General features: G+C 50.3%; 7 protein-coding genes and 1 pseudogene across 8 annotated transcripts; 6 read left to right on the forward strand and 2 right to left on the reverse strand.

Moving 5' to 3' along the window:
- Window positions 1–3,136: 3,136 nt before the first annotated feature.
- On the forward strand, window positions 3,137–3,499 carry GCG54_00011844 (annotated as a pseudogene). The gene is made up of 2 exons: window positions 3,137–3,187; window positions 3,236–3,499. Coding segments are annotated over exons 1-2 (315 nt in total).
- A 17-nt stretch (window positions 3,500–3,516) lies between these two features.
- On the forward strand, window positions 3,517–5,053 carry GCG54_00011845 (Cytochrome P450 monooxygenase aclL; the record flags this gene model as incomplete). Its single annotated transcript, XM_045411736.1, has 4 exons — window positions 3,517–3,604; window positions 3,736–3,957; window positions 4,014–4,263; window positions 4,315–5,053. The coding sequence occupies 4 exons, from the start codon at window positions 3,517–3,519 to the stop codon at window positions 5,051–5,053; spliced, it is 1,299 nt and encodes a 432-aa protein (XP_045256919.1).
- Window positions 5,054–5,816: 763 nt separating this feature from the next.
- GCG54_00011846 (Ferric reductase transmembrane component 6) lies at window positions 5,817–7,796 on the reverse strand (the record flags this gene model as incomplete). The annotated part of the gene is made up of 1 exon (XM_045411737.1): window positions 5,817–7,796. The coding sequence occupies one exon, from the start codon at window positions 7,794–7,796 to the stop codon at window positions 5,817–5,819; it is 1,980 nt and encodes a 659-aa protein (XP_045256920.1).
- A 2,165-nt stretch (window positions 7,797–9,961) lies between these two features.
- Window positions 9,962–10,638, forward strand: GCG54_00011847 (Copper transport protein CTR3; the record flags this gene model as incomplete). Its single annotated transcript, XM_045411738.1, has 2 exons — window positions 9,962–10,052; window positions 10,163–10,638. Coding segments are annotated over 2 exons (567 nt in total), but the record flags the coding sequence as incomplete, so codon positions are not given.
- A 610-nt stretch (window positions 10,639–11,248) lies between these two features.
- Window positions 11,249–14,470, reverse strand: GCG54_00011848 (uncharacterized protein; the record flags this gene model as incomplete). The annotated part of the gene is made up of 2 exons (XM_045411739.1): window positions 11,249–13,523; window positions 14,232–14,470. The coding sequence occupies 2 exons, from the start codon at window positions 14,468–14,470 to the stop codon at window positions 11,249–11,251; spliced, it is 2,514 nt and encodes an 837-aa protein (XP_045256922.1).
- Window positions 14,471–16,449: 1,979 nt separating this feature from the next.
- GCG54_00011849 (L-rhamnonate dehydratase) lies at window positions 16,450–17,940 on the forward strand (the record flags this gene model as incomplete). The annotated part of the gene is made up of 4 exons (XM_045411740.1): window positions 16,450–16,553; window positions 16,632–16,780; window positions 16,857–17,824; window positions 17,881–17,940. 4 exons carry the CDS (start codon window positions 16,450–16,452, stop codon window positions 17,938–17,940), a joined length of 1,281 nt encoding a protein of 426 aa, XP_045256923.1.
- A 1,315-nt stretch (window positions 17,941–19,255) lies between these two features.
- On the forward strand, window positions 19,256–20,068 carry GCG54_00011850 (L-rhamnose-1-dehydrogenase; the record flags this gene model as incomplete). Its single annotated transcript, XM_045411741.1, has 1 exon — window positions 19,256–20,068. The coding sequence occupies one exon, from the start codon at window positions 19,256–19,258 to the stop codon at window positions 20,066–20,068; it is 813 nt and encodes a 270-aa protein (XP_045256924.1).
- A 3,242-nt stretch (window positions 20,069–23,310) lies between these two features.
- GCG54_00011851 (Haloacid dehalogenase-like hydrolase domain-containing 5) lies at window positions 23,311–24,746 on the forward strand (the record flags this gene model as incomplete). Its single annotated transcript, XM_045411742.1, has 2 exons — window positions 23,311–23,633; window positions 23,735–24,746. The coding sequence occupies 2 exons, from the start codon at window positions 23,311–23,313 to the stop codon at window positions 24,744–24,746; spliced, it is 1,335 nt and encodes a 444-aa protein (XP_045256925.1).
- Window positions 24,747–25,272: the final 526 nt, after the last annotated feature.

Genomic DNA, 25,272 nt, shown 5'->3' on the forward strand with positions numbered 1-25,272 from the left:
TAATACATATAGTTATATAAGTACCTTATATAATTAGTAGTTTAGTAGGTTACGTTTTAGATGATCTTTCCCCTTACTTTTCCCTACTAGAGGAGGAAACCTATAAGTAATAATAACTAGAGTTATTATAATATATCGATCCCCTTATTATTATCTATACGATTAAATACCTATAAATACTTAGGATTATTACCTTTTATTATAATATAAGCCTATCTATAACCTTATACTATATAGGCATATATACTACGCCCCTAAATACGCTTATACTTATGCTAATAAGACTTACTTAGGGGGCTATATAAAGCAAAGAGTATATTATAAGATAAGCTACTATATAATATTTTAAACTTTTACTAGGATTTTATTAACTATTTTAAGAAGAGAGGCCTATTTTTAGTAACTACTTAGTTACTAAAAGGTAAACTAAGATTTAATTTTTATTTAATATAAACCCTAACTATATTATCCTCTTAATCTTAACTACCTTTTTATAACACTATAAGTATAAGACTATAAATATACTAATAAAGTAATTTAGATATATAAGGTATAATTAAGAGTTAGCTCTAATTAAATAGGGAAAACTATAGAGGGGACCTATTTAGAGAATAATTATATATATATATACTTTAGGAACTAAAGTTTTAGAGAAAGAGGTAATTATAAGAATTACTAAGTAGGGTTACTAGTAAGTACTTAGTAAAACCTTAGCTAACTAATACCTTAACTTTAATAGAAAAATATCTACTTACTAAGAACTTAGAGGAAGTAAGCTATAGTTAATATACTAAATTAACCCCTATTATAGTTTTTAGACTAGCCTCTAGCTGTTTATAGTGATTTTTATCTACTGAGAGCGACAGACCTCCTAACTCTATACCTCCTAATAATATATATAGCTTTTAGTTATATAATTATAACTCTCCTAACTATAACTATACTTATATATATATCTAACCTTATAATCTTTAACTTTACTTTAATAATAATATAGTTTATAATTACTTAATTACTTAATTACTATAAACTACTAAACTATTAACCTATCCTCTCTCTTATATATTACTTATATTACTAATACTATTTCTATTACTACTTTACGATCTACTATTAAGTTATTATTATTATTATAGTCTTCTTATTTAATTAGGCTAGCTAACGCCTTTATAATAACTATACTATTATTAGTAATACTCTCTCTATTTAGTATAAAGTATATTTATTAATACTCCCCTACTTTACTTATACTTATACTTAAGTTTAAGTTACCTCTACCTTAGTATTATAGAGGACTTATATAAAGAAGAGGTACTCTTTAAGATAGCTAGAGATATATATAGCCTCTATATAGAAGTATTTAAAGTTATTATTTATTACTTTAATTATAGTATAGAGAGAGTCCCCTTTAGGGGTATTTATAAAGATTTTAATTATTACTACCTTAATAATATATTACTAATTAGTAAAAAAGTACTTATTAAATTTAAGAGTTTTATTTAGTATATAGATATTATCCTATATAGTAATACCTTTAACTATTTACTTATAAAAAGGTATACTTTATAGGGGATTAGTATTTTTATATATCTCTTATAATATAGATATTATAAAGTTTTAGAACTTATTATAGGTTAATAAGGAGGAGGAAGAGGAAGAGTGATAAGTATAAAGCCCTATATATAGTAGAGTTTTTATACTTTTAGTTATAAGAACCTCTTCTAATAACCTCTTTAGTTAAGAAGTTATCTTTTATATAGTAATATTAACTTTATTAGAAAGTTTAGTAAAACTATTACTAAGTTATAAGAGCTTTAGTAACCTATTTAACTTTAATATAATTAGCTTTACTATATATAGTACTATTAGCCTTATACTATATAACCAGTACTATTATTATTCTATTAGTCTATTTAGCTAAAGTATATATTTAACTTTATATAAGGGTTTACCTATTAATAGGAATATATAGGGTTTTAATACTATTTTCCTTAATTAGTAGAGGGTATAGGTTAAAATACCTATATAGTATTTCTAGAATTATACCTATATATAGGGTGAATTTTACTATAGTCTTTTTATAGGGGGGCTGCGTTATAACTATAAACTTAATAGCTTTTAAACCTTTCTTAGTTAAGACCTCTAGCTTATTACCTTATAGAAGGCTTTATACTTTAAACTTATAGACTTTTTAACCTCTAATAATTAAGCTATTCTTAAGCTTCTCTATTTTATAAATTTAACCTCTTATACTATTAATATTACTTTTTATAAGGTTTAAAATATCTTAATTAATTATAAGTATAGCTATTATAGTAGTAATAGTTAGAAGATATAGTAATAAGAAGTAATCTAATTAGTCTAAAGAGTAAAATATAGCCTAATTAGCTAGAAGAAATAGCCTAATTAGCTAGAAGAAATAGCCTAACTAGTAAGACTTTTAATAAATTAATAAATTAATAAATTAATAAACTAATAAATTATATTTCTTAAGAATTCTTTAAGATTTATAGTATATTATATTAAATAAAAGTAATAAAAACTTAAACTTAATTAATTTAAAGAACTAAGTTCTTTACACTCTTTAAAAAATCTTTTTACTATTTAGAAATATTATTATATACTTATAGGTTATTCTTAATACTAAAACAGCTTATTAGTATATTAATTAATATAATTAAATTATTAATTAATAAATTAAATTAGATATCTTATATATATATCCCTAAGAATAAGTAAAAACTCTATATATAGTTTTTATAGGGCTTATTATTCTCACTAAATAGATTCTCTATTTTATTTAAGCTACTCTTAGTAGCTAAGAATCGCTACTTTAACCCCTATAACCTGATAAGTTCCACGTCGGATAAGCATTTCCCCTCACACCTCCACCCAGGTCCAGTTTTCATCAGTCTGCTCTAGTCGCACACTGCCTGATGATATCCGTTGAGCATATATCAGCTCAAGACGCCGCGATGTCAAAATCGTTTACAGATTTGAAATGGCGTTTCTTTGTTGGATCTTATGAGCACCATCTCCCTTTTCGCACAATCCCGCTTGAATTGAGATCATCCCCCCTCGCAGCATACATCAGCGATTGAATTGTGTTTGATGCCGTCGTTCTGCAATCCCCGTTATGGATATCCTTCCAGGACTGACTTGGGCCTGCTGCACTGCCATTTCCATCGTAAGCAGTCAGCTATCTCACGTTGTCGCCGACGCCTAATTGTGGCAGGTCATTTTGTATACTGCTTGGGCATGCATTTACAATGTCTTCATTCACCCTCTTGCTAGATATCCGGGTCCCTTGTTGGCGAGAATCTCACCAGTAGGTAGTCTCAAACGCAGTCCCGAGACCTTCAGATTGATCTGGGTATAGGTATACAGCATCTGGGGGCTTTTCCGTGGACGATGGCCATTCGATGTCCACCAGTTGCATCTGAAATATGGTCAATTTTGTACCTGCATGATCATGGGAACCAGTCTTGACAATTCATAGGCCCAATCGTCCGAATCATGCCAAATGAGCTTTCGTTTACCGAGCCACAAGCTTGGAAGGACATATACGGCCACCGCCAAGGTCACCACCAATTTCATAAAGACCGTACGTCAAGTTGAGGCACCACATTCATCCAGAACCTAGAAAATTGGAAAACTAACACTCGGTAGCTATCCAGTGAGATTGACGTTGACCTATGTGGGAAAGGCTGATGCCGGACGCGTGCGCTAATCAAGTTCACAGCGTCGGATCCGTGCAGGACATACCGGGATCTACAACATTGACCATGGCTGATGATGCAAACCATACCCGCCAAAGGCGAGCGCTCTCGCACGCCTTCAGCCAGAAGGCATTACTGGAGCAAGAGAGCATCATCCGCGGCTATGTAAATCTCTTCGTCGATAAGCTGAGACCGTTCTCTGCCAGCCACACGGCGATCAATATTTGCGACTGGTTCAGTGAGTTTTCATCAATTAATTCCATGGAAAATCCCGTCTAATCACGTTCGTTCAAGACTTCACAACGTTCGATATCATAGGTGACATGGCTTTCGGCGAACCATTCGGGTGTCTCAAAGACGGTGTCTTCCATTCATGGGTATCCCTCATTACACAGACCATCAAGGCTGGGGCGTACGAGCAGGCTACGAGGCGAATGTTCAAGACTGGGAGTCTTCTGCAGAAGGTACTTGTTAATCTCATTCCAAGTGATCTCAGAGAGAAAAGGTTCCGTCATTTGGAGCTGAGCAGAGAAAAGTGCCTCAAGTACGGGATTTCCCAGACACCTGCCACTGTAACTGCTGACCATAATGGTAGGCGAATTGACGAGGGCCTCCGGAGAGAGCACCGAGATTTTCTGTATTACATTCTCCGCCAGAACGAAAAGGGTGGAGTCAGCCAGGACGAGATCATCCTCAACAGCGCCCTGTTCATAGTTGCTGGTTCCGAGACCACAGCTTCTCTTCTCTCGGGCCTGACGATGTGGCTTATGCGCACCCCACACGCGTATAAGAGACTCACGGAAGAGATACGATTCAATTTTGCATCTGCCGAAGACATGAAGTTCCTGGACCTCCAGGAACTTCCTTACATGAATGCGTGTATTGACGAGGCGTTGCGCATCTTTCCACCTGTGCCGACGGGTCTCACGCGTACTGTGCCGGAGCACGGAGACACCGTTGCCAACCAATTCCTTCCTGGCGGAACTACGGTATCTGTATACAGCTGGGCAGCGACTCACTCGCCCTGCAACTTCTCCCACCCCGATGACTTCGTTCCGGAGAGATGGATAGAATCTGCTTTTGCTAGAGAGAACAAGGAATCCAGTCAGCCATTTTCTCTCGGCCCACGAGGATGCATTGGCAGACATCTGAGCTATCTGGAGCTAAGACTGATACTCGCGAAGTTGCTGTGGCACTACGATATCCAGCGCGTGCCTGTTCCCTTGGGAGAAGAAGACATGTGGGACGCAGATGGGGATTTGAAACACGTGAAGGCTTTCAACACATGGAACAAGCCCCCTCTTATGTGCACACTGACCCTTGCACAGAGGTAGTATATCGTAACATGTTCAATTAAAAGTCCACCCATATCTTTCGCGCAAACTCATAGTCTCCAAACGCGCCCTCCTCCTTTCTGGTTTGACGCAGCACTGCACTCATAGAGCAGCGAGGAGTATTCTATTGAATCACTACGAGTGTCTCCAATAAATTGCCATTTCATCCATGGTCATCATCAGACAATTGCGTCAGCCTACATTCATCACGATATGCATGTTCCTTTGTGGAACGGCCATGATTCCGAGCAACGATCTGGAAGGGCCTCTAAGCCATGCTGTGAACGCTTAAGTGCAGACAGCCAGATTGATGGCACCCTCGACAGCGGCGCTATCCAAGCAATACCATTCTCAAGAAGACATAGATGGAGGGAGGCACGTCGTTAAAATCTCCGTGCCGCTTGTATTTGGCCGATGCCCTGACTGCGATGCGCCCCATTTATGCCTAACCCTTGCTATGCAAATGTACGTAATGTCTAGTATCTGCTAAGCTCCCTATCAAAAAAAAAAAATAAAAATAAAAAAAATGAGGAAGACGACTTCATTGTAAGCCGTACCCAGAGACAGGCACAGAATGTGCTGGCTGAGAGATCGAATAAGAATGAAAGAAGTCGAAGCAAGTGCCACGTAATAGTACTGTACGAACACTTTTGGGTATGTTGCACTGGTCTAAGTACTTCTAGTTATGAAAAATGGTATCAAGATTGAGGAATTTGGACAACAATGAAAGCCGCAGGAAACCCAAGCAAGTAACTGTCAATCATCACCTTTCCATACGCTCGTCATGGATAAGGGTCACATTATACCGCTCCTCTCCTCTCCATACCCTACTCACTGAATTGCACTTCGAGACTGCAACGCGCATGTCGGACATCAAACCACCAGGACCACTGGCAAATACGGCCGTTCTCCCAGAGACAGTATTATCCACGAAGTTCCGAACAATAGTGTCTAGCTGGGGATGCCCAGAGGCTTCGCCGCTCGCCGTCTCCGTAACAACGAGTGACGATACTTGAGCCTGCTTCTCATCGGAACCAGCTGCATCTTCCGACGTAGATCCGGATTCAGAAGCCTCAATGGCCTTGCTAGATCGGCTCGGGGGTAGACTGCGAGCATCGCGCGTTGCAAAGATGCGGATAACCACCTTTGGACCATCGCTTGTCTCTAGAGCATCAAGCTCGGGTTTGATCCAAGCAACGTCGCTCATGTGTCTGACGACCCAGACAAGCTCAAGCTTCCGAGAATTCGCCGAGTGCCTCTTGAGGCTTATCAAAGCCGGAAGAACGTACGTCACTCCAGTACCACCAGCAACGCAGAGAATGTTGACATCCGAGGTAATATTTCGAATGATTGGGTCTCCGTATGGCCCCGTCAGTATCACTGGCGTCGTGGGCGCAGTATGTCCCTTGTCGCCGGAGAGGGCGGCGAGCTTTCGTGCGGCGATCTCGGCCACTTTTCTGGTCTCGCCGCCCTTGGCACGGAAAATGTACGAGTGCTTCGTCTTTCCGTTCACCGTCAGGGGCGCGTTAAGGGGAGTGAACGGGTGGGACTGCCAAATACTGCTTTCGGGGAAACACAGATAGAAGTGCTGACCGATATGCCACGCGTCATGGGGATGTTCGAAGTCGAGACGGACGACATCGCCGTCCTCCGCGTCCGGGAAAATCGTCAAGGCAGTCTGGGCAGCAGAGAAGCCCATGCCCTTGCCCTCGATGAAGTTATGGTGTAGTAGAGCCGTTCTGATACCACGGGCAGCGCGATCCAGGAACCAAAGAACGAGGGACGGAATCATAAAGCACTCGAGGTTCTTCCAGTGACCGATACAAGCTCCAATGTAGAGCATTGCAAGAACATAGTGAGACTTCCGGAAGAACTCATATCCCGTCAGGCGAATAACCGGAGGCAGACTTAGGACGTAGAGTGCCATGAGGAAGAACAGGGCGATGCAGCCCCAGATCATATATAGCTGGGAGATCCACTCATTCGCGACTGACGGTTGAGGCTGGTACAGTCGAACTTCGACCACTAACCACGCGATAGTATGCAGACTTGACTGAATAACGATAATGTATCCTAGCCAGCGGTGAAGGAAGTTGAAGTTCTGGTAGGGGACTCCGGTGAGGAGAGAGAGAATCGACTCTCTGGTAGCAAAGAGGACGGTCAAGGGCGTGAGAGCGTAGGCAAGGATTCCGAGACGATCAGACCAGGGGCCGAGAGTAGTTCGAGTGTTGTAGACCCCTGGCATTTTCTTGACGGGCGTGACCCAAGTGGTATAGATCATGCCGACGAAGGAGAAAACCAGAAGGTAACCAGCCAATACGGTCAGGATTAATACCTGAAGACGCGTGGTGCGTCCAAAGATGGGTCGGACACAGTCGGGAAGGAGATAGCGGTTGACCGCAGACGAGGTAGCTTGGCGGAGGCGGTTGACGAAGCTCTTGCTCGCGCGGGTGTCTTCTAAGAGGGCAGCACGAAGGACGTCTTCCTCGGAAAGGGATGGAATAGCCCGTCTTCCAATGGCCCAGATCAAAAGAATGCCGCCAATGATGATCCATAGAATACCAACGTATAACATACCCCGGTCGTGAGAGCCGTAAACAAGATCGAGATATGCGCATGATCCAGCATCGTTGGTACAGGGGACAGCTCGGTCTGCATAACCCCAATGAGGCTCTAAGGACGAGGCTTCGCTGAGGTTCTGAATATGACGAGCTGCCAACTGGCTCCTAAGATGAGAGTCCATTCTGTGAGAGACGCCTAGCTTGTCGATAGGTCGGCGCCTGAAATGGGGGCAAGCTTGCGAGACGTCAGCGCTCAGCGCCGTCTACGTAGGTTGACTTGCAGCGCAATGGAGGATTGCATAAAGAACGAGGCCGTTCGTGTGTCGCTCTGCCGTCGCGAAGTATTGCCGAGGGAAGAAGGCTTGATGGCGAGACAGTGAGGAAATAGGATGACGATAATCGAGCGAGGACTATGCTGTATTGCCGATGATGGTCGTGGCGTGGGAAAAACCTAATACGGGACCTGTTGGTCGTTCTGGGACGAGAGACTTTGAGATGATGGTGGATCAGACAGCGACGTCCGGCGACGCATTTCTCTTAAGGCCTAGAGGACGATGTGGCAACGGAACTAGGTAAGTATCGTCACATCCTCTGCATGGGAAAAACGGGACGACGCGGGATTTGAGAGAGTTTATGGGGTTGGTTAGTTAATGTAAGGGTCTTGGTATGTTTCCGGTTTGGGGCGGTTCCGCGGTGTTTCGATTCGGGATGGGAAGCGGAGCTGTCTGGATAGCCAGATGCCCCATACTAGGCCGCTTCGGCGGTTGTTGAGTTTCTTTTTGAGCAAGTTTGTGTATCATCAAGGATGGGAGAGCCATGACGAGCCAGTTGGCTAAGGTCCAGACCCAGGCTTGAGCCCGCGGCGAAGGGAGAGACAGGGTCTGGCCATTGCGAGGTCCATGGATGAAAGCCATGTGGTTCTGGTTAGACGCAGAGCAACAGCGGGGTTTATTCATCCAGATTGGCGTAAACGGACTATGCAACCACACAACGAGAAAATCAACCATCAAGCCACTACTCCCGCACGAATGCCATGTTTTTCTTCTACCCTTAATGCCATGTTTTTCGATGAAAAAGCCGAGCATTGGGTTGGGCTCGCGTCCTCGCTGAGCAAGACTTGAGGCCATGTCAATCGCATTAGCGGAGGATCGACTGAGACACTGAAGAAGCAATATCCGGCTTGGGACTGACCGTAATGAAGCAGGTGAATCCACAGGACGCACTGATCTGTCGCTGTTGGTCTTGAGATGGGAGCCAAGAAGTTAGCCGACCCGATCCAGAGACACGGAACTTGGAGTGAAGGAAACGTGGAATGAGCAATTCGAGATGAGCATCTTTGAGCAAGTTTCTGCCGGAAAGCGGGCCCGGGCCGGGGGCATTGATCCACTAAGGAGGCCGGGGCGGGGGTGGCACGGACATGGGGAACACTGAACAGGTGCGGTTGCAAGGCCCACCCCACCAAGTTGTTCTCCATAGAAGAAGTTGAGGCTCACAGCGCATTGCTTCTTGCACCTTGATAGCATCAATAAGGGATCTGCCAAGATGCGCCATGCTAAATTCCTGCCCCTACCACTCTGCTCTGATTATCCCATGGTGATTGAGCAAGTGCATCGCGCTACATTTTTCAATTGCAGTTTGAATTTTCAACTTTGAAGAGGATGCCCGACGGGAAACGGTACCCACCAGCATCCATCCACGGTTTTTCGTGGTACCTTTTCCGTACTATATGGAGGTATCTTACGCAGTTGACCTCGGAACCGGCTTAGCGTGAGCAAGTTAGAGGGTCCCCTCCGCGCTCACCTCACGGTGGCCGGTGGCAAGTCAACTTGGCAATTCGACTTGGCAAAGCACCTGTCACTGCCACCTCAACTCTGATTTCTCTGCCACCAATCATAAAGTCACTTCTTTGCTTTGGAGGCACGTCAACTCTCCAGTCCCAAATCTGGACCCTTGTTCCCGCCCGTCTTGAAACCTGCGCACCACTTGCCTTCCCAGGATCGATCCCCCCCACGACCCAGAGCTTGTGGTCGCGTTTCCCACTGTTCGGTTCGCTCGAACCCAATGCATGTCTGCGGTGCTGCCGAACTCGCCCGTGCATCTTTCCTCTCGTTGCGGGGCAATTTAACCCTCTCGCTCACCCTGCACTCCAACTTTCCAGCCTTCCGTCTTCGCATAGATAATAAGCCACCCCGGCCCGGACTCCTGGCTACGGTGCTAGACGTGTGAGCTGCCACCGTCCCCGATCGAACTGCGCTTTGCTACCACTCAGAAATCGAACATCGCAGCCTTCTGGGGTTGAAGTTCCTGCAACATCAGAATCGACACGCCACGATAATAGTGCCACAGACCTCGGAGCATAATGGATCACAGCTCCATGAGCAGTTCCTCGGCGGACTGTAAGATGTCTATGTTGTGGAACTGGTACACAGTCGACGCTTGTGCGTATAACCAGCCAATGAGGACTGATTGCATAGCCTGCCTTATACAAGCATGCTCGCAATTTTGTGACATCTTTGGACGAATTCTTGCTGACCTTTGTCGCTGGTAGGCTTTCTTGCCGAATCGTGGCAGATCAAAAATGCCGGCATGTTCGCTGCCAGCTGTATCGGCGTTGGTCTCCTCACCGTTTTCCTCGAAGTCTTTCGCAGATTGGGCAAAGAATACGATGCCCTCATTCAACGCCAGTTCCAAGCACGCGCTGCTGAGCTCCAAGCTCGCATCCCGAAAGAAACCAATTGCTGCGACCCTCCCGCTGTCGTGGCGCCTCAGACGCTCGTCTTCCGCGCATCCCCCCTGCAACAATTTATTCGCTCAATAATTCACGCTGCCACCTTCGGCCTGGCCTACATCGTCATGTTGCTGGCAATGTATTACAACGGATACCTCATCATCTCAATCATCATTGGAGCCGGCCTGGGCAAGTTCCTGTGCGACTGGCTTGTCTGCCGCATCACCCTCGACGCACCAACAGCGCCAGGTCCAAAGGCTCCAGGCATTGAGGAGCCAAGTGTGTGCTGTGGCTGATAAATCCTGCTACTCTACATATCGTATGCATCTTTTCAGCGGTGTTGTGGCGCATCATCATAAGGCATTGTCGCCTTGCGATCGGTCAGGCTCGGACGGGGGACTGGGAAACCTTTTGCTGTCTAATGCTCAGCAGACACTAAGGTTGGCTACGAAGCAAATAATGAATATATACCCTTTTTTTTATTGGCAAATGCCTCGGCGCAACCTTGTTGTTGTATCATAGGACTGTCACCCCGTCAGATCCTTAGTTGCCAAATCTCCACTACGCAGCATCCGCGCGTCCCAGACTAATAGTAACACAACTTCAAAACGATCAAAAGCTTTGGCTTCAAATACCTGGCTCTTCGATTTCTCAACAGTTGTAGCTCAACAGCTGTAGGAACTGAGACCAGTCGCCCAGGGTCCAAGACAACCGTGAGATCCGTCATTATCATACATACTTGCATAGTCCATCCTTGGTTGAGTCACAAACACAAACCAGACAGGTATCGGGCTAATGCAAGAACTAAAAACATTACCTGGCCATGCATTACGTTGCCAGAACAGCACTCACATAGCAGCACGCTAATCGAAAACCACCCCCCTAATTCCAATGTTCGGGTTTGATTCATGTGAGAAACTTAGCTCCCTCCTGCTTAAAGAGCCAGTCGCTGTTCGCGTCCACCATGAAATTCGTAATGTTGAATTCGTTGCCCGGAGGAGCTGGTCCGCTGGAGCCGCCGTTCTCGCTGTTTGCATCAACCCCTGATGATGCTCCATTTTGCCCACTGGGCCCGCCAGCCGCATGCTGGATACTGGCGATGTTCTCATTGCCCACCGGCAAACGTGGCACATTGAAGAAGTCAAAGACATCCAAATACTCGAGCTCATTAGGCGCCGGTGTTCGTGCCGGCGTAACGCTTGGTAAGCGGCTGTGGTTGGGCACCCCGTTCGCACGAGGCTGCCGCGAAATCAGAAAGTCGAGGTCAAAAGCCGTCCGGCGCATGTCAGCTAGTATCTTGACTGAGCTCGGGGTGACGCCGTCTCCCTGTCGCTCGCTGTCGCGGTGTTCGTCCAAGACGCGTTGAAGAAGGCCGCAATAGCGCGCTGCCACTGGCCAATATCTTCCCATCTCGCGAAGGGTTTCCACGAAAAACTGAATTTGAGGCGAAAGTTTGTGTTCTACGGTTGACCCGTGGACTAAAAGCAAACGAGAGGCCACCCAGAGTGTAAATGCGAAAGGGGGACCCAGCTTCGCCAGCAGGCCATTGTTCACGACGAACTCGCCCAGTGCGGCTATGTTCTCGACGGCGCCGTGGCATCTCTGTGAAGCACTGTAAGAGGGGGTGAATATAGGAGACCGGGTGGTTGGATATGCCGCTGACGAGTGCAGTCGGATGACTGCTGTATGGTACGTGGCGTGTAGCATGACCCAGCCACAGTTGAGCATCTTGTTGCCGGGCTGGAATAGTTTCGCCATATTGCCGTATTCACCGGGGAGACCGAATTTCCACGATGTGAGCATGTTGTCCAACTCCTTGTACCGCATTTGCCACTGCTCAACATCGCTCAACGCACTGATATCCACAGGCTGCTTCAAGAACTTGTGGATCTTGGAGAGGATGGCTAAGATCTCAATGTAATACGAGAAAGCACCGAGATTCTCCGGCTTATTGATGTCATACTCAGGGTTCGTATCCTCAGGATGGTCTTGCGTACGAAACCACCGCGTCTCAACCTTTTGGTTCTTGATCCACAAATCATCTCTGCAAGGTAATGTGCGGTCGATTTCTTTATCATCAAGTGCGAACTCGAAGGCGGTTGCCAATGTGGCATAGCGGTCCAGAAGATATATCATCCAGAAAAGCCGCCGTCGTGACTCTTCTTCGATGAAATCCTTTGGCTCCGGGAGAATCATGGCCCTCAGTGTATAAATTGATGTAAAGTTGGGCGAGACTGAGAAGGATGTGCTCTCAACAGCCAAACCCAGTTGCACGACCGATCTTGTGATCAAAGCCATGATATTCCACCCTGGCGGGCCATTGCTGCTCCCTACTAGATCGAGGGCCAGAATCACCAACGCTTGGAGAGCCTTGACCGAAGAATTTTCCATGCCATACAGCAAGACTCTTTGTTTGGATATGGAATGATAGTGCTGCCGGCTGTCCTCCGTGAGTCTCGAATCGGTTGAGTAGCGCAGGGTGGTGGCTACGATGGCGTGGAGAAGGATGCGATCGGTCTCTTCGAGAGTGGAGGGTCCGAATAGGGAATCAAGAGTCGATTTCCTGTGCAGAATCGGGCACCATGTATTGATGTGCTTGAAATATAGGTCTACAAGGGCATAGAGCAAGTCGTAAGGTGGAAGCTCTTGATCTGGTGTAGTTGAGGTCTGACTCTGGGCCATTGGAACGTCTGGCGAGTGGAGTTGCGTCTGGTTCGTGCCGTAGTACTCTTGAGCCGCACTGCTTGGATGGGACATGGCAGTCACATGGCTCGGAGGTGCGGGCATACTGCTCATGGGCATCTGTCCCTGAAATTCATGCATTGAAGGCGTCGGGGGAGGCATGCCAAACTCCATGGACTGCGTTGAGGGTGGATAAGTGGACGGCTTTTGCAAGAAGAGGGCAGTCTCGGCCTGTGGCGTCCTGATCGACTCTGACGGGCGAAACAAATTCGCGGCTTCCCGTGGAGTGCCGTGGTCACTGGGTAGACTTGGGTTGCTGTTCCGTATACTTGGCGCCGTGCCATTGTGTTGGCTGGAGGTCAGAGTTGCTTGAAGGATCTCGGCATGCGCTCTGAGGATTTCCTCGAGCTTATCCAAGCGTTGCTCAAGTTCCCGGCCGTAGCCTGCGCGAAGTCCAGGCTTCTTACGCTCCTTGTATTCGCAAAGAGCACCATTGCGACTACACCAGCCGCAGGAAGGCTGGCCACGGTCGCATTTTACCTGTAAAGCCGAGGCCGGTCAGCTGCAGCGCCCTTGCGTCTTCCGACGGATGCCTATAAGGCCGCAAATCAAAACGAATAACGCGGTGTACACTCTGAGCTTGCCAACACTAAGGTGGTAACGAAAGCACCACGACGGAGGATCGAGAAGAAACTGGGGACAGCAACTGTGGAGGTGGGTCAGGGGGAAATGGAGGGGAGCGGAAAAGGAAGCTGAAGTGGACGCAACGGTACCTTTCTTTGCTTGCACAGCTCGCACCTTGGAATTGGGTTGTTAGCTTCGGTATTTTGCTCGGAAGGCACATGCTCTGGAGATGGTGACATGGGGAAAACGGGGACGGCCAAGAACAAGGGACATATCAGAGACAAGCAGGCGGGTAAGAGCAGGAATGAGGCGGCGCGGTGTGTGGGGGGGGGGATATCAGACAGAGAGGCGAGAAAGGTATTCAGAAAACAGGCAAGGCTCTGACTTGGTTTAAACAAAGACAAAGCACAGTAAAGGTAGGGCAGGAAGGACGGAGCAGAGCGAGTCCGGGACGGCCAACCTAAGCAAGGTTGTTGTTGGGCAGTGACGGGATCGGGATAGGGATAGAATGGAGACAGGACGGAAGGAGAAGCAAGTGGACGGGCAAGGGGAATGGAACGGAACAGAACAGTGAATGACTTACGAGACAGATATGGGTCTCTTGCGCTTCCCAAGACGGGTAACATCCTGATCGTCCTGGTCGAGATCGTTTTCATCAGCACTATGCAGCTGGTTGCCGTCGTCAGAGTCCTGGTCGTTCAGGGACTGGCTCTGGAATTGGGTCTGCGACTGGTTCTGGTTCTGACTCTGGAGGGACTTGGTGGTGGTGTTGGCTGCAGGCGGTGACCGGCTGCTGAGAGCGTGTCCGCCATTGTGCTGCATCCTCAGGTGCGCGGGTCGGATGGGCGACGCGACGCAGCGCAAGGCAGTCGTCGGGTGCGCGGGTGCAAGGCAAGGCAAGGTAAGATGCGTGGTTGGGTACGACGCGCGCAGCGAGGGCGGCGAGTTCGCTGGAGTTGCAGGCGTTTGTGCGATTCGCAACGCGAACTTCGGTAGAAGCTTGGGAAGCTCGGGGTAATGTTGAGCAGAGGGTGGGAAAAAAAGGGCACAGGAACAGGAGGCTGGCGGAGGGCAAGAGGAGGCTCGGGGTATTTTTGTTTTTCGTCCCACACGTGCCGCAGGCCGAACAGAAGAAAATGATGTGACAACCCGGGACCGCAGCAGTGGACAGACTGCCTCAGACGGACAGGACAGGGAATGGAATGGCGGCGAGGGAAAGGTGGATGGGGGAGGGAATTCGGGGGAGGGGAAGCGAAGCGGAGAGGCCCGCGAGGGGTGCGGAGGTGAGTGTGGAGGCGGAGAAGAAACGGGCGCCTCGGATTGGACAGACTCTAACAGATGGAATGCCAAAACCGCAGTGTGGTTGGGTGTACTACCTTACCTATGGTACCTTACCTACCTAGGTAGGGTAGGTACGTACCTACGCAGTAAGCATATTGTGGAGGCCACGCGGACAGAATGTGGAGGTGGCTTGAGATGCGTGATCTAGCGGCTGCGCCAGGCCGAGGCAAGAAGATTCCATTGCCTACGACCACACTGCAGTAGCATAAACGGCAGGCTCCACGTGATCAATCACGACATAACACACCTGTGTCCGTCGTCGGCGATCCGCCGGCGCCGGGCAGACCTGGAGTCGTGGTGCGGAGACGGCTACCGGAGCGCCGGCCTCCCACATCGGGCTGCGACCGGAGTGCTCCGCAGTGGAGGAAAGCACCTGTTAATGCCTCAGGCGAAGCAGCCTAAGGTAGGCCCGGACTAGATCTCGGCCAGAGTTGTCCCATTCCCCGAAAGCCTACTGTCACGAGACCACGGCTGGGATTCGTACGGAACAGAGCTCACCCGAATTGACTCTGGGAGCAACGTGGCGCGGCCTTTCCCGCTCCACGCAACCCAACCAGGATTGCTGTAGTCGAGCCAGAGACGCAGACTCATCCACCATCGCCTTCCGCAAGCCCAGGTATACATCGAATTGTCCGATTGGCGAGCGTCTGCAGGGCAGTTGGTCGAGCCTTGTGCCACTTACTCGATTGAGTTCGTTGTTGGTCGAGTAGAGAAGCTTGTGTTCCATGCCGAACTCAGCGCGTCTTTACATCCGTCTGAACGACATCAGCTGGTCATATCCTTCAAGTTGCTGCCCACGCCAGCAGTTGAATCACTTCCAGCCTAAGGCCCTCACTCAGTGTCCATGTCTACCACCACGTCCGAGCCCGGCAGACGCACGGAGAGGGAAGGACTTCATACCTAAGTACACTACAGTGGAGGTAAGGAGGGGCCTTTATGCCTTGGGCGTACGCTGGAGCTTCCGAACCCCCATGCCGAGTGTCAATGGATTCCGCCTGTCGGGACATCTGACACCGATCTCCAAAAACCTTCCCGTCCACCGCTCGCTACCTCAGTCAGTGAGGCAGCACGAGTTGAGTCCACGAGACTCTCGGCCCAGCCATGTCTTCTTTACCCCCACTAACCTGATCGTGTTGCCGTTACCGGTTTTGCCCAGTTGCTTCTTGCCTGGCCGCGTAGGTTCCGTCGTCTGATTAGCTGTCTCTTTTTTTTTTTTCCTCCCCTCCCTTCGTATCCAGCTCGGCTTGTCTGTTTCGTAAGCCCGCCCGCATACCGCATGGCGTCCTCCTCCAATTATTCTTAAAAAGACGCTGATATATTTTCTCTTCCCCTCACAACTTCTTCCCTCTCAATCGCTTTCCCAACCGCATCGTGGCTCTCGTAACTGTCCCTGCAGCGCATCACTCCCTCCTCACCACCACTTCCACCCCCTCAGCAAGAGCCATACAGTGGGTGACACAATGGCGTCCGTGAGGTCATTCCCCTCCATCAAGGAGATTCGGACCTTCGTTATTGGCGGCGTCGGCTCCGGAGGCGACTACCACAATGTCAAGGGCGGCCACTGGTAAGCTTCTCACCGCGTCGCTCCGACTGCAGCGGTACGACGTGTCACAGAAGCACGACTGACACTGATTCTCAACAGGTTGATTGACAGCCCCATCTCCACGCCTTGCTCGCGATGGGAGCAATACCGCAATTCCAGAACGAGTTGGGGCATCAACGTGCTGGGCTCGTTCCTCGTCGAGATTGAATCTTCAGATGGCACCGTTGGAATTGCTACTGGCTTTGGAGGTAAGATGGGTGTATCCGCGACGCCTTTCTCGGGCGAGACAACGGAGAAGTTAACTTGCTAACACACGATGCACAGGTCCTCCGGCTTGCTGGCTCGTCCACCAGCACTTCGAGCGCTTCCTCATCGGTGCCGATCCACGCAACACGAACCTGCTGTTCGAGCAGATGTACCGAGGCTCCATGTTCTACGGCCGCAAGGGTCTGCCCCTCGCCGTCATTTCCGTCATTGACTTGGCCATTTGGGATTTGCTGGGCAAGTTGAGAAATGAGCCTGTCTACAGACTTATCGGTGGTGCCACCAAGGAGCGACTCGATTTCTACTGCACCGGTCCTGAGCCGGCTGCGGCCAAGGAGATGGGCTTCTGGGGCGGCAAGGTTCCTCTCCCCTACTGCCCAGATGAGGGACACGTTGGGCTGAAGAAGAACGTCGAGTTCCTGCGCAAGCACCGTGAGAGCGTCGGCCCCGACTTCCCAATCATGGTAGACTGTTACATGAGTCTGAACGTGCCCTACACAATCGAGATTGCGAAGGCGTGCGAGGACCTTAACATCAACTGGTGGGAGGAGTGTCTGTCCCCCGATGATACGGACGGCTTTGAGCAGATCAAGCGGGCACACCCGACCATCAAGTTCACAACGGGCGAGCACGAGTACTCACGGTTCGGGTTCCGCAAGCTTATCGAGGGCCGCAACCTCGACATCATCCAGCCCGACGTCATGTGGCTCGGTGGCCTAACAGAGCTGCTCAAGGTTTCGGCGATGGCGTCCGCCTATGACATTCCTGTTGTCCCTCACGCCAGTGGCCCGTACAGTTACCATTTTGTCATCTCACAGCCCAACACGCCCTTCCAAGAGTACCTGGCAAACTCCCCAGATGGCAAGAGCGTGCTTCCCGTGTTCGGTGATCTCTTCCTGGACGAGCCCATTCCCACCAAGGGATATCTCACAACGGCAGACTTGGATAAGCCTGGCTTTGGCTTGACGTTGAACCCGGCCGTGAGGTCAAAGTTGATTCCAGGCAAGGCGCTGCTCAGCACCAACATCGTAAGAAACTAGCTACCCACCCACACGCGATTGTAGCAAGACTAACAGCAAGATAGGAGAGGCCTTTGAAGACGGCAGAGGAGCAGGCGGCTGCTAACGGCACGAATGGCGCTTGAAGTACAAGGAGACAATAGAGGCTCACGGCATGCACGGTCATGAAATATAGAGGCGAACGGTGGTGGAGCGCCGAGTATTGTTCTCGGCAGGGAGCCATTGCAAACAAGACCCTTAGGATAGTGCCGTAACCGGCGGCCATCTCTCATAATGCTGTAGCAATGGAAACGAAATGGATGTTTATGACGGCTCACTGTGTTCTTCGTTCTCTATGCCCTCGGTCTCTGCCGAATTTGAAATCAGAAATGTGACCTGATCTGGACAGCCAGCAGCAGTCTAACCATGGCAGTGATTGCGTGGCTGAGAGAGATGAGATCCATTCTCGGGACACCCTCAGCGCATGACTCACCGGAAAATCCGAGACAGGCGATGAAAGTGCCGTTGGGTCGCCCAAGGTCGCGGAGCAAAGGCCGTCTCGGCGGCGTGGACATTGTCAGAACTAGGGACTCCCGACTGTGCTTGGTGGGGTTGGCTCGCTGTAATGAGGCCCGAGGACGCGGGGTGAGTGACACTAAGTAAGGTACCTAGAGAACGGGCACAGCTCGCAGCGGGTCCATGGTGGGGGTTTCAAGGGGCTCACGGTGCAGTGAATGAAACCTATGGAAGTGATCTGGGGGAAGGGACACTGGAATGGACAGACACCTTCCGGGGATGGCACCTTGGACGACTCAATCATGACCTTACCTAGGTTGAGTAGGTAAGGCAGCCCGGTAGCTTTGACGATGTTTTCTGACAGAACGTCACGATGCCTGCGCATTCTTTGCTACCTACCTACCTACCTACCTACCTATCTCAAGGTGCCTTCGTAATGGCAAGAAAGGGTAACAAAAGTATGGATACTCACCGGCCTCACCTAAGTTTAGGTACTTAGTACCTAACTTACGTACCAACTTGGGCATCGTGACTCGGTTCGTCGGTGCTCCAAAGAACCGGCCTCGCTGCACATTAACCCCTCGTGCGCCTCCCGCGTCTCCGCCTCCTCCACCGCCGTCACCACAGCACCACACGGTCGTCCGCAGCTACAAATACTCTGCTGGTCAGCCACTCGCCCACCCGTGTCAGAACGCATTCGCTCCGAGCCGGAAGAAAGTCAACAAACCATCTTGCACGCCATCAATCTGAAGGAGGCTACGATCGATCTTGTCTAACCCCTCCGGCTTCTCCTCACCCGGGTCGCGGTCCCCTCGCCGTCGAACCAACTAAATCCTCCGACACCCTTGCCGCCCAAGACAACCCCGCACCCGACATAAAATCAACCTCACCTCCTCCGGCTTCTGTGCGACGTCCCGGACTATTGCGCGGGCAATTGACAACAATATGACTCCAACCAACCTTCTCGCCGGCAAGACCGCCATCATCACTGGGGGTACCACCGGTATAGGACGTGCCATCTGTCTTGAATACCTCAAACAAGGAGCCAATGTTGTCGTCAACCACCTGGGCCTTGAGAAGGACCAACCTCATCTCTATTCTCTCGAATCCGAGGCAGCTTCTTTGAGAAAGGCGAACTCTGACGCCGGACGCTTCGCTCATCAAGTTGGTGACGTTCGCGAGCCCGAGACCGCCGCCCAGCTGGTGGCTCTCGCCGTTAAGCACTCGGGCAACGGCCGCCTCGACGTCTGTGTCTCTAACGCTGGCATCTGCACCTTTGCCGAGTTTCTCGACTTGACGCCAGACCTCTTTACCAAAACTGTTCGAACCAACCTCGACGGTGCTTTCTATGTCGTACAAGCTGCTGCTCGCCAGATGAGCCAGCAGTCGCCCCCGGGAGGCAGCATCATAGGCATTTCATCCATCTCTGCCCTCGTCGGTGGCGGTCTGCAAACACATTACACTCCCACCAAGGCCGGTGTCCTCAGTTTGATGCAGAGCACCGCTGTTGCTCTGGGCAAGCATAAAATTCGCTGCAACGCGTTGCTCCCTGGCACGATCAAGACCCAGCTCAACGATGAAGATCTCTCAGATGATGCCAAGCGCACATACATGGAGTCCCGCATTCCTCTGGGTCGCACCGGAGTGCCGTCCGACCTTGCCGGCCCGGCCGTCTTCTTGGCCTGTGAAGAGCTCAGCGGTTATGTTACCGGTGCACAGTTACTCGTTGATGGCGGCCTCTTTGTCAACCTTCAATAAGCGCCATGACCCCTCACCTGTTTTTGTTTCCATTTTAGTGTTTGGTATCGGGGAATCCTGCCCGAAGGTATCATAAAACAGGAATGAGGAATGAGGCATATTGCAAGACGATTGAGGGATAAAAGAGAGATGCACACGCACCTCGCACGCGAAGGCGCTTTGGCTACTACCTGCCCGCCTAGCCTGCGTTGCCCATCATCCAGGGTGAAACGCAGCTCCAAGGATGGACGAATGTATGATTGATTACTAGCAAGTGAGCGGCGTCTCCCAGAATCCACTTTCGTGCTCTGGCCATCCAGTCACGCCAGCTCACTGGAACCATGACCCTCCATTATTCCCTCGTGGAGCCCCTCAGCCTCTTTGGTGTCTGCAGAGTAATAGTACCAAGGGCTCCTGGTACTTGTTTCCCTCCTCTCGTTCTCGCCTGTCGTTGTCCATGCTATTTTCTGCCCAGAGAGCAGCAACAGACGAATAGGACCTGGCTGATACATGCAGCAGATTTATGAGGAATGACAAGGCCCGTTATGTCCAAACCGTCTCTGGTGGACTTTTGGCAGACATCGAAGGCAAGGGGGGTTGCAAGGGGGGCGTGCATATGAGTACAGAGACGACGGACGGTGACGGCATCACAATGCGAATGGCGAGTAGTGCGCGTGGTGGCAGCGGGACGCGATAGCGATAGCGCCGGACCACGGCCTGTTTCTGTTCGGCCAACGTCCTGCCTCGTCTCGGCAAAGCTGACCGATGGCGTAGCTGCGCAGGAAAAAGACGGCGAGGCGCAGGAAAACAGAGAGACAAAAGGCTATGGATGATAAACCGCGCATCAAGAGGTCGTCCCGAGCCTGTGAGAATTCCCACCATGCCCACCCTGCCTTGCCTGCCTTCCTGCCTGCCCACCCTACATGACCTTACCTCGCGCAGTGAGCCTGCAATGCGTTGCACATGTCGCTGGGAACGCAGTGGATACTTGGGGAATGTGTCGAATTGACCAATACATACTGTACGAGTCGAACATTTGGCCATATGCTTCATTGTCCCGTTGCCTATTTTCCATTGTCCCTCGTGCCCTCCCACTCCTCGGACCCAAAAGGGAGATACTGTGCGTATTGCGCCCGTCTCCCAATGGGGAGGGTGGGAGCAGCCAGTTCACCCACAAATGTTGACGAGGGACAGACCGCGGAGCGACGTGACCGTGGCGGCGGGTACAGCGTATGTGGATGGCCTGGAGATGTTGTGGATTTGTGGTCCTGTTCGCAATGACATGGAGAAGCCGCAACGAGACGTCATTCGCCGAGTCAGTCGCTGTTAGCCCAGATAGGTTGGCAGGAAAACGGCATCCTGTGGGCGATTGCCAAGGACCAGCATTGCTGGACTCTCAAATCGCCTTTTTTCTTCAAGGCTATGCCAGCCGTGCTTAATTAGGAGGCAGTGAGACAAGCCCTGTCATGCGGAACCGGTATCAGAAAAAACCGTACCTTAGACACGCCCGAGGCCTTCCGGGCCCGACCCCTTTCCAAGCGCCCGGTTCATTGCCGCCACAAGCGCATTACCTAAGCCCGCCGATGCTGCGGAAGTTCCTTCGGCCCGTCTTGCGGAGCCCTCCTGGTCCAATGAAAGCACCTGAGAATCCGGCCTGTCACACTGGTTTCTGAACCCTTGCCTGTCTCGAGTCGGTATCCACCAGCATGACGTCACTGCGGGCTCTCCGGACCCGCTCGGATGGAGCCCGCTTGGCCACCACACGGCCGCAACTCTCATACGTCGAGGCCTGCGCTACATACACTTTTCCAATCTTCTTGACACCGACGCCCTTGCTCTCACCTCATGGTGCGATTGCATTCTCGCATTTGTGGACCACAATCTGTGCTATCACGGCACGTTGCTGGCACCATCCCTGTAACGTCTAGCCGAATCGCAAGGAACGATCGATAAGGAGGAGCCCCTGGATCCAATGGGAGCCACGGAAGGGAAGAGGACAGGAGGAGGGGGAGGGGCAGAGGAGGGGCATCCTCACAGTGTCTCTGCCCTTTTCAGGTGAGAGGCATCACACAAAACCTGCACCGATGTACATTTGTACTACTAGAGACGAGGTGGCGCGGCATATACTTTGAAAGATACCGGATCAAACTCCTGGCTGTCTTTACCTTTCGTTGGCCCGAGGCGTCCTTCTCTCTAACTGCGTGTCGCTTCTTCTCTCGCTTGCCTTGTCCATCTTGGATGTCCCTCCCTCATCATTGCTGTTTTTGGCTGACCATGCCGCAAGCCGCAGCACCCATCCGAAAGTCTTGAAAGTCTGCTTATTTCAGGGTCCAACGGGCGTGATGGCGGCTTGCATGTGCACTCGCCAAGGCCGCTTTGGAAAGGCGATCGCTGCCGCATCAGTCCAGTTATCATCATCCCTCTCGGGACTTTTCGACGGCCTCTCCTTGGTTCTCGGCGGAACCTTTCGCAGCCGCAACGAGGAACAAGAAAGCCAAGTCTCCACCATGACGGTTGGCAAACTGGGGCCGGATGGAGCCTCGTTCACCATGCTCTCTCTCAAACTGCCATCTTGGTTGGCGGCTGGCTGGGTGACTCGCTCATTTCTTTGCCCGGCCCAGCCTTTGCGCCGACCCCAATCTGAATCTCACCGCCGTCGCTCCGCTTTGTGCCCACGTTTCTTTGCTTTCAAACAGGCGCACACACATGCAGTATACTTTGGATATTGGGTAATGAGCTTATCCTGAACATGTACAGCTCCATCCTGTAGGAATCAGAATTCTCACCACCAGGTAAGGTCCTTGTGTCCCCCTCGGTGGAGCACGCAGGTCTAGGATCCAAAAAAACTTCTCATGCTACTTCGCCTCCACGTATCCACGGACCATGCACGACTCAAGAAACTCATCCCAGGAGTATCAGTCAACATGGGCCTGCGTTTGCCTGGTTTTTGCGGAGACATTCACACGTTGGAAAGAAAGTACTCCAGAAAGAGAGGTTAGCTATTAGAGTGAGACGTCAGCATCAAGTCAAGATGCTCTCATACCTGGACTATATAAGCCGGTGGTCCCCAGGACGCATTCTCAAGAGAATACTAATTGTCGCTTCATCATCTACTTTTCCGATTCACCAGCGCTTTTGACAGCTTTTTATCTTTGAAAGATTAAGCTCGGGTGCATTCTACTACTTATCATTTCATTTGATTGCGCACCAGGAAACTAGTCTGCTTTCTCCGTGCTCAACTCCCCTCCTATCGGTTATCAAACATGGCTCCCAACCACCGAGCTTCGTCCACGGGTAGCTTCATTGAAAGCATCGTCGCAGCCCGCAAGGAACTGGACAATCTTGCTCTAAGCACTCCCGAATCCTCTCTGGATGGCTCCGCCGGCGGCTCTGCTGGATCATCGGCCCTGGGTAGCCCTGCCGGCGCTCTGTCACCAGTCACACCCACAATCGACGCTCCTGTCGCTGACAGCTTTGCTTTCGCCTTCGATATCGACGGTGTCCTCATTCGAGGAGGTCGGGCAATCCCCGAAGCAGTTGAGGCGATGAAGGTGTTGAATGGCGACAACGAATACGGTATTCAGATGTAAGTTGTCAGCCCGCCACACCGCATGGCCCCACTTGTGTCCGCCACACCGTGGCTTTCCTGCTTGCCAATAACGGATGCTAACATGCATGATTTAACAGCCCGTACATCTTCCTCACCAATGGTGGTGGTAAGACGGAAGAAGAGAGGTGTGGTGATCTGTCTAAGCAGATGGAAATTGACATTTCGCCAGCGCAGTTCATCTGCGGTCACACTCCCATGAGGGAAATGGCCGAGCGCTTCAACACTGTCCTTGTTGTTGGCGGTGAGGGCGAAAAGTGCCGCGAAGTTGCAGAGGGCTATGGTTTCAAGGATGTTATTACACCCGGAGACATTATCAAGCACAACTCCGCGACAACCCCCTTCCGCAAGCTCACTCAAGACGAACTTACAAATTCTCGCGAAAGAGATTTTACCGATGTCACTATTGAAGCCATTTTTGTCTTCGCTGACTCCCGAGACTGGGCTGGCGACATTCAAATTATGCTCGACCTCGCCATGTCCAAGGGCGGCCGTCTCGGTACTCTGAGCGAAACTTTTGACGAGGGCCCACCCATCTACTTCTCCCATAACGATATAGTCTGGTCTGCTGCCCACGATAACGTTCGTCTTGGCATGGGCGCCTTGCGCCGCATGTTGGAAGTCATTTTCCGTGACGTTACCAAGAAGAAGGGCAAGTTACACACCCACGCTTTCGGCAAGCCCCAGGTCAGTACCTTCGAGTTTGCAACGAGATTGCTGCAGCAATGGCGTCGTCAGCAACACGGCTTGGACGCACCTCCCGACACCGTCTATTTTGTTGGAGACACACCGGAGAGTGATATTCGGGGCACCAACGCCTACGATGAGCATGCGGACAACGAGTGGCATAGCATCCTCGTCAAGACCGGTGTCTACCAAGATGGTACGGAGCCGGCTTACAAGCCCAAGGCTACTGTCGATAACGTCCTAGACGCTGTGCGCTACGGCATCCAGCGCGAGATCCGCAAGAGGGTTGTTACGTCGCTGAGAAAAGACATTCTTGGTGAAGAGGAGTGTCTGAAGGCTCTGCAATCGAAGGACAGTGCCGTTTTCACTCCTCTGGAGGAGCGTAACCAGCCAATCTTGGGTTAGTGTGGTCATGTGAACTTCGCGATCCCGGAGTTTAGTTGCTAGCGAGCCAATTCCTTCTTTTTCTAGTGTTGGGGCTAAGAGTCCAGGGTGCTTGTTTAGTTCGGGGGAAAATTGTGATACCACAGGCGTTTTCAAATCAACGAGTTATATGACCGCAATCTAGAGTTGTAAGACTAGCTACAGCAGAATACACGATACACAGGCGCCATTTGACGCTGGGGAATTTGAAGTATTTGGATATGTGCCGCCCTTATGACACGATTTATTGGTTTTCGCGCCCAACACCTGGCTATTATCGCCAAGCTTCAAAATGCTTGTTTATGGCACGATTTAGGGGGTCCATGAAGCTAAGTCATCTCTTGGCTGGCTTCGTTACAATATTTCACGCCGCTGCCGAACCATGTACATGATGTTTGATTGGCTTTGGGGGACTATGAAAGGTAATAAGACGGGATTGAGATGCCGAGAGGGTTCTGGTCCTACCCGTTTGGGCCGATGCCTAGCCTGCGCATCTCCGCCATGCTGC

The sequence above is a fragment of the Colletotrichum gloeosporioides genome, assembly GCF_011800055.1.
Source record: "Colletotrichum gloeosporioides strain Lc1 chromosome Unknown consensus_108, whole genome shotgun sequence".
NCBI lineage: Eukaryota > Fungi > Ascomycota > Sordariomycetes > Glomerellales > Glomerellaceae > Colletotrichum > Colletotrichum gloeosporioides.